The sequence below is a fragment of the Pristis pectinata genome, chromosome 2 (genome assembly GCF_009764475.1).
Source record: "Pristis pectinata isolate sPriPec2 chromosome 2, sPriPec2.1.pri, whole genome shotgun sequence".
NCBI lineage: Eukaryota > Metazoa > Chordata > Chondrichthyes > Rhinopristiformes > Pristidae > Pristis > Pristis pectinata.
This window is the reverse complement of record NC_067406.1, coordinates 134,602,929-134,611,609: the sequence shown is the minus strand read 5'-3', so window position 1 is coordinate 134,611,609 and position 8,681 is coordinate 134,602,929. Positions and strand designations below refer to the sequence as shown.

The 8,681-nt window shown below is 40.1% G+C and overlaps 1 protein-coding gene across 1 annotated transcript in view; it reads right to left on the bottom strand.

Moving 5' to 3' along the window:
• Positions 1 to 3,097: 3,097 nt before the first annotated feature.
• The window catches only part of lef1 (lymphoid enhancer-binding factor 1), a 154,817-nt gene continuing 149,233 nt past the window's right edge, over positions 3,098 to 8,681 (bottom strand). Inside the window, exon 10 of the mRNA XM_052009106.1 lies at positions 3,098 to 4,049. Within this exon, the coding sequence (XP_051865066.1) occupies positions 3,973 to 4,049 (77 nt within the window). The 3' untranslated portion in view covers positions 3,098 to 3,972. The remainder of the gene's footprint in view (positions 4,050 to 8,681) is intronic.

Genomic DNA, 8,681 nt, shown 5'->3' with positions numbered 1-8,681 from the left:
GTGGCATGTGTATCCAATGAATAAATGGATAAATAATCATTATTTGAAAGCTGTTGAATATGTCTCCTTATAGGCAGTGCATTTGAGATTGTAATGGTTTGCAGTTAACTTGCTATTCTGACTCTATGGAAACAACTTCTCTTTCAAAGTGCTTCACAATTTTGAAGACCTTCATTAAATGGTGCGTGGAGAATCATCAATCTTCTCTAGCCCCTCCACAAATATCGCAGCCTCACCACTAAATCTCCTCTGAACCCTCTCTATGACTTGACACCTTTTTTTTTAATGTGCCCAATTTAAAGGATAACATGTCAGCTGAGAATCTAAGCATTTGCTAAGGAAAAGTATGTGGAAGCAAGTTGTTGCCAATACTTAAAGTGGTGGGTGCCTGGAAAGCATTGCCAGGGGTGGGGGTGGAAGCAAACGTGAGTGGCATTTTAAGAGGCATTTAGACAGAGACATGAACATGAAGGGAATATGGATTATATGGCAGGCAGATGGGACTGGCTTCATTTGGCATCATGGTCAGCACAGACATTGTGGGCTGAAGGGCCTGTTCCTGTGTTGTACTGTTATATGTTCTAGCAGGGAAAGAGAAACCACAACAACATAGAACATAGAACACTACAGCACAGTACAGGCCCTTCGGCCCACAATGTTGTGCCGACGTTTTATCCTGCTCTAAGATCTATCTAACCCTTCCCTCCCACATAGCCCCTTATTTGTCTATCATTCATGTGTCTATCTGAGAGTCTCTTAAATGTCCCTAATGTATCTGCCCCCACAACCTCTGCCGGCAGTGCATTCCACGCACCCACCACTCTCTGTGTAAAAAACTTACCCCTGACATCCACCTTATACCAAGGTGGGAGGTTGGTGTGGGGTGGACAAGGCAAAAGTATCATAAAGTCAAATCAGCTGGGACCTTACTAGTTATTAAGCATGTTTCCTGCTTTGTAGTCTATAAAGCAAAACATCCTAATTGTTTTTCTACCAGCCTGCTCAGCTTCTGCTGATACCTGCACGAATCTATGTACATATCTCTATGTCTCTCATTTCCTGCACCCCATTTAAAAATTATACTGATCTGATCTGCAAGGCACTGAGCAGAAAGGGTCCTCTAATTGCAACTCCCACATAAATTCTTTGACAGTTGGCAGTGCCTCACCGTCAAAGCTGTTAAGTAGCTTGAATGTTTGTGAATGTTTCTGGCATTCAAAATTAAGCAAGCTATTACAATTTTTAAAACATATTAAAATTATACAAAAACACAAAAACAATTAAGTACATTTGAAGTTCCTCAAATGTCAACACAATGTAAATTCCAGGCTGTCGCTGGGTTACAAATGCTTACGGACACACATACGTATGAACAAGCTCCGTGAAGTCCAACATATGTACATATGTTTTTTCCTACGTTCTGCAGAACTAATTTCCTCTCTCTCTCCACTTTTACTAATTGTTCTTTCTTATCGGTCTTATGTGCTTTTGATGCCATTTGTTATAGCACTGTCGAGGTACGGTTACCTTTTCGAGTGATTTTTGTGTATTTTCTGACTTACAGACAAAATCGACTTGTGGGCATCTATAAAAATGGAACCTGTTCGTTACCTGGTGACGGCCTGCAGTTGTAAGTTACCTATGTCCCTCTTCATTGCGATGAATGGAGTCACTAAGGCAGTGCCAGGTCTAACCAGGTCTAGTTCAGTGAGCTGATTTCTCAGTTTAACTGCTAGGGAACTGCAGGAAGTTGGTGGCCTTCCACTGAGGAGTTCGCTGTTCAAAGGCAGTCAGATCGACAACAGCAAAGACCTCTCAGGAAGTTCAGAGCATCTGTATTTGTGACAGATACGTGGGAAAATGCCAGAAGTTTGCAGGCCTTTGATATTCTGCATAAACACAGGGACTCTGCATGAGAATAGGATTTCTTGAAGGGCTGGATATAAAATTGAATGAAAATGGGGAGACGGTGTTTGACCAACTGCTCCTGGTCATCAAATCTAAGAGGTTTCTTCCGGAAATGAGAAACATTTTACACAGAACCGTTGAGGTCAGCAGTGACATATCTTAAAGGGCTGTATCAGCACCATCCAGTCTTTTCTTTAGCATGTCTCTATTTAAGCTCTGGAGATTTTTTTTGTGACCCCGAAATAATGCAGGCAAAATAATAAAGCTTGACATTCCTTGTTTATAATCTTCATGGAACAGATCAATTGAAGACCTTTGTTGAATAGACAGACAGCATTGAACCAGGAGGCAACCTGGCCAAGTGAAAAAAAAAACAAATATTATAGTATCAAGTATCTTTGTGACTCTACCTTGGAATTTTGTGACCCCTAATTGGATTGAGATGATGGGGAGAGTTGGGATAGATGCTGACTGGAGGTTGAGGTGGAAAATGGATGGTGCCTGATTGGCTGCTTGAATATCCACTCGGAGAAAGATGAAATTGAGTACAGCGTGTGACATACACAGATCCACCTCTCCACATCATCCGAACCCAGCACAAACTGAAACCTACTCGAATGTTGCTCGATACATGCCTCTTTTCCAACACAGGAATCTTAGAAAATGAATGTGGGTCATACATAACAATGTGCTCCCCATAGCTAAAAGTAGGGTCTCTGTGATAATATCGAATGGTTGGTATCAATATACCAACCCTTCATTGGGAGAGAAGTGTAACAACGGCTGAGCTGCTTTCACACATGGTCAATGTTGATTTTGTATATCCAATTGAAACACAAGTAATTTTTATCCATTAATGGGTTGGCTTTGCAATATCCCAGGAAGGTATATCATGTTAACTAATGGTGTAAGAGAACCCAGTAATGTGCCAAACTTCCCTTCCCTTCCCTTGTATCGATAGAAATAGCAGTGGGGTTTAGATTGTTGTGGAGAACAAGAAGTGCATGAAGGATGCAGTCTATTGGTTCAGTCACATGTGGTATTCAAATAACATTTAGTTTGTTCCACAAGTTTGAGGTTACAGATAATAGCACAGTATTTTTCCACAAAAAAAATCACAAAAACTTGCAACATACTTGAATTTGGCAAATTCCGTACATAAAAAGGTTTGAACCACTATGACATTTTTAAAAAAGGTAATGGCTTCAACCCGTTATACCATAATCAATTACATTGCACCAGATATATTCTATTGACAAAAAAAAGTAACACTAAGATCTAACCAGTAGATAATTACAACATAAGGTGACAAGTACATAACATGTAGGATGAGAAAAACATAACACGTGGAGGATGAGAAAAAGATAGCAACAGTTTAAGTGCTGAGTTTTTAAAACACCAGTGTGTGATGAAATAGCTCACGGGCCTGCAGTTCCCTACAAATATCAATACTTCTTAAATTCCACATGATGACTTGTTGTAATATGGGTAAAGCTTTTGTTATGGATTCTCCAGCTTGCTCTCCTTGGGAAACACCAGAGATGCAGTGTTATTTTTAAAACCATTTTTTTCCAGGATTTGCACAGCTTTTCCGCCTAAGTTGGAGATTCCCCAGCACCAACTGAGCTCTATAGTTCACTGTACAGAAGCTCAAAGCAGCTGATAGATACACTGTGTGTTCCTGTGAACTCTCCTCTGGCTGAATCTTTCCTGATCTCTAAATGCATTTTTCTTAATGACTATCACTGAAAATATACACATAAGAACAATAAGATGTAAAGTAATAAATGAGGGGAAAACAACTGTTAGTCCAGAAAAGAGTAAAATAAAACTAAATCTATCTACATATCTCTGTTCAGCAAAAAGAAAACCCCAAGGGCCAATTTCTGAGTCTGATGCCTACAGTACTTTCCCTGTGCTTTGTGCATCTTGTACAGGCCATGTGTAATCTCGATGTGGGTCCAAATCCAGCTACCATTTAGTAGCTGATCTTAACAGGACAATCCAGACTGAGAGTAAATACAAGTAGCATGTTGCTTGGCAAGAGTGTTTGTGGGCAAGTTGTCAACAAGCCTCCATCTCTAGAAGCGGGCCTGGTGTTGCTGCTTTTGTCTTGCACGTCGAGAATGTGTTTTGTTTTCCTTAAAGAAAATAGAAAAAGGTGGTTATAATCAACAGATACTGATAAAAAAAACCCCAAGGTGTTTGTCACACAACTGGGTAAAGGTTAGACCTTTGTCTAACCCTGCGTATTACTCATTAGATAAGTTGGGATTGGTTCAGTGACTCTTGCTTTTGAGTAATAAGATAATGGGTTGAAATTCATCCCTTAAAACTTGTTGTTTAAATAGTCTAATGGCTCCCTACAGTAGGGATCATCGCTTTCAGATTATTATTATTATTATTATATTATTATTATTTCAGACAATTATTCCAAAGCTCTGAGTCGCCCTTCAACTGGACATTAAAAAAACCATAGCATTTATGCAAAGACTGAAAGAGTTCTTTTTTATGGTGTGGCCAATGTCTATCCTTCAACGTATACATGGTCATTTATTTCATTTCTGATTGTGGGAGCTTTCTGTGTGTCAATTGTTTGCTTTGTCTGTTACAGTACAACAGTGACCATTCTTCATTGTCTATAAAATATTTTGGAATGTCCTGTGGCTGTGAAATGCACGATAGAATATCTGTTGTGGTGTTGAGGGAGGTGGGAAAGGGTGGGGAGCCGTAACAAGGAACTCCCATCGCACTATCGACTCATTAAATTGAAAGTCATTGGCTGTATCGTTGCTGGGTTGTTTGATTCATTGATGAAATCTTACACTACAAAAGAAAGCTGTTCTACCTGTCATGCCTGTGCCAGCTGTTTGAGATCTGTCCACACTCCAGACTTTTCTCTATAACCATTCAAACACATTCCCCTTAAGTGTGTCTAATTGCCCCAAGCGGGTAACCAACAAATCTGATTCTCCAAGTACATTCCTTTATGTGAAAGTAGTTTTTTGTCACATCCTCTCAAGTTCTTTTGCTAATTATTTAAGCAATGACCTCTGGTCAATAAATAATTGCCAGAGGAAGTGGTTTCTCACTACTTGTCCTATTAACACCCACTATAGTATTTAATGCCATCGAACCTGGGTGGGTTTTAATTCCACAACTTGTACCTTAAGTCCCCTCTACTCCCCAACAATGTGACTCAACATCAAACTTAAAAAAATACTACTAGTGAGAGTGAGAGCAGTAGTTTTACCTAAACTGCGGCAGTCACCAGTTGTGGGCTTGTATCTTTGAAAGGAATTGGGCTAACACTGTTCCAGATTCATTTTACAAAGATACAAACTCTTCACTCCATCAAATGAGCACGTGTTAAAACCTGGTGTCAAGACTACCTGGTTATGCTACCATGCAAATCTGTGGAGAACTTTACCTTGCCTGTTAGCTCCCTGCGCCAGCTCATGCTCTAGACAAAATACACTGTCCAGATGCAGCATATCAGCCAGAACCAGACGATGTTTTAGTGGGGGCCCTCTGTCAAAACATCCCCTTGCACCTCTTTCTCTTTGGCCTGAATTGTCAATCCATCTGTTGTCCTCATGAGTGTGGCCTGACCACCGGTATATTTCCAGTAGTTCCTGGTTTTGTTTCGGATTTTCCACTGCTGCAGGGATGCATGTTCTTTGTCCCAGATTTCAACTTGTCCCTGGCTTGTTTTCAAATATGTCAATCAGCCAAAACTTGTCCTTTTACCCTTTTATTTATAGGTTACCTACACAGGGGCTCATTGCTCGATAACAGTCTCAGTATTATGAAGGCACCATGAGTAAATAGTGCCACATGACACATTGTACACACAGTTTATCTAACTTCCTATGGTCAATCTGCTTAATTGCATTTCACTTGTTCCCTATGGCTGTCTTGTTTGGTCTAATTTCACTGTGGCTTCTTCATTGAATCAACATGCTGTTCAAAAAAATTCTAATCTGGACACACATTATTTTACCTAAATGTTTTACTTTCATTCACACTACTTAAAAATATTATTACAATATAAAATTTAAAAGTTCTGGCAGCACTCCCAATTCAATTGTCATTGACACTGTGTACCTGGACTTTCACTTGACTTCAATGGATGAATTTCAGAGTACAATGTACCCCTGCTATTGCAGAGCAGAATTGGAACTGCTGATTGGGGTTGAATTTCTTGGCTATGGGCTACGTGCATAGGAACATATGCATAAGTGAAGGCCATTTAGTCCTGCAAGCCTCTTCCCTGTTCAATGAGATTGTGGTGCACCTTGCTCTACATCTGTGAAACATGCTGAGGTTTGTGAAAGGTGCTGCAGAGCACAGCATGGGTCAGGAGGGCAGTAATTGGACGTTTCAGCACGATCGTTGATTTTAAAGCTCTTGGTTGTATCATTGCCGTGGAGTGATTCAGAATCACAGATACAATCTTACCTGGAATTCCAAGATTGCATCATTTAATTTTCAGCCACAATTCTTCCAATCTGATCCCTTCTGGTTCTGCACAAATAGGCACTGTAGCTTTTCTCAACAAGTCATACTCCCATCACACAGGTTTGCATAGATTTTGTTTTCTGGATCATTATTCTTTTCTAACCATTTGTTGCTCCTTTTGATGTTTTACTAGTGGAAAGGCATCAACTTTTCTCTCGTCATCCCCACATCTAAGTTCATGCTACATTCAAACTGTTTTTACCTACTAACATATTATAAATACAACATGGCAAAATATTGATTCTCTTAGTGTTGGCATCACTGGCAAAGTTGGAATCTCTTCCCACTGGTGAGCCTCCATTCATACTGTAATAAACAACTGCAGACACAAGAGACTGCAGATGCTGGAATCTGGAGCAACACACAAAAAGCTGGAGGAACTCAAGTGGATCAGGCAGCATCTATGGAGAGAAATGGACAGTCCACATTTCGGATCCACTGATATAACTGCAGATTGCTGGGCCTCTTGTAATACAGGTAGATGCTGGACTTAGGTTTGGGTTGGACCAGTAAAGTTCAGTTCCATTTGAACCCTTTGTAGTGGCAAATAGTGTTCTGAAGGTGCAGCGTATATAATAATCTTCAAGGAATTCGCACTGATTACAATGAGAATTCCTGTGGTATGCTAACTCCACATAGCAACTGGGCTGAATTATAAACTTAAAATGAAAATCAAAAAAATTGCAGATGCTGTATATCTGAAACTAAAAACAGAAAATGCTGGAAACATTATGCAGGTCAGGCAGCATTTGTGGAAAGAAAATAGAGTTAATATTTCAGGTCTGAGGAAAAGTCTTAGACCTGAAACCTTAGTTCTGTTTCTCTTTCCACAGATGCAGCCTGACCTGCTGAATGTTTCCAGCATTTTCTGTTCTAATTTCAAATCATGAACACTTATTTGGGCTGAATACAGAGAGGTTTTCTCTCTATCTCCCCGAACAGGACTAATTAGAGAATGTTTGGAGTTGACTGTGTGTGTACAGAAAATGGTTAATGGTTGTGGCTCAGGAAGAGAGTTGAAAGCCATTCGAGATGCATGGACCTAACAATATGCAATGTGGGAGAAGAATTCTTTGGGAGAACACATTCATGGAAATCACTTAACACATGGAATCAATAGGCAATGATACCTTTATCTGTTCTCTTGAAAAGGTAGTTTCTCTTCTGATAGTGACTGAGTGAACATAGAACATAGAACAGTACAGCACAATACAGGCCCTTCGGCCCACAATGTTGTGCCAACCTTTAAACCTCGCCTAAGACCATCTAACCCCTTCCTCCCACTTATCCCTCTATTTTAAATTCCTCCATATGCTTATCTAGCAATCTCTTGAATTTGACCAATGTACCTGTGTCCACCACTGCCCCAGGCAGCACATTCCATGCCCCAACCAATCTCTGGGTAAAAAACCTTCCTCTGATATCTCCCTTGAACTTCCCACCCATTACTTTAAAGCCATACCCTCTTGTATTGAGCATTGGTGCCCTGGGAAAGAGGTGCTGGCTGTCCACTCTATCCATTCCTCTTAATATTTTGTACATCTCAAGTGCTTCAGAGAAAGGAAATAAATTCAAATTATTTAGTGCTGGCTTGTATTGAACCGCACATTCAGTTTTAGGAAGGATATATTGGACTTGGGAATAGGACAATATTTGAGAAGAAGGAGTTGTATTGAAGGCAAAGCAAAGAGACTCAGGTTAAATCACCCAGAGTTGTAGCGGTTAGGGGATGTCTTGCTTAAAATGATGAAAGGAGCTGACTGGAAGAACGAGAATGGTTCTGTATGGAAGAAAATGCAGAATGATTAGATAAAATATGAGCTATACCAGTTGAAGGTAGATGTTGTTAAAATTAATTCACGCAAAAGTGATGTGTGGGTTGGCAGGTTAATTGGCCGCTGTAAATTAGCCGTAGTGTAGGTGAGTAGTAGAATTTGCGAAGCAGTTGATGGGAATATGGGGAGAATAGATTACAGGGAAAATTAATTGGGAATGGGATTGCTCTGTGAGCTGGCATAGACTTGATGAGCTGAATATCCTTCTATGATGTAAATAATTGTTCGAAAATGTTGCTTATTGCTTCCAAAGAGACCGGTCTTGGCTCAGCTGGTTTATTACCCTTGTCTCCAAGTCAGATGTTCATCAGCTCAAACCCTTCTCCAGGGTCTTGACCACATAACTGAGGCTAATCCTTCACACTTGCATTTATAAAGGGTTCTGTTTCAGGCAAGATGTTCAACTAAAGGCATGTC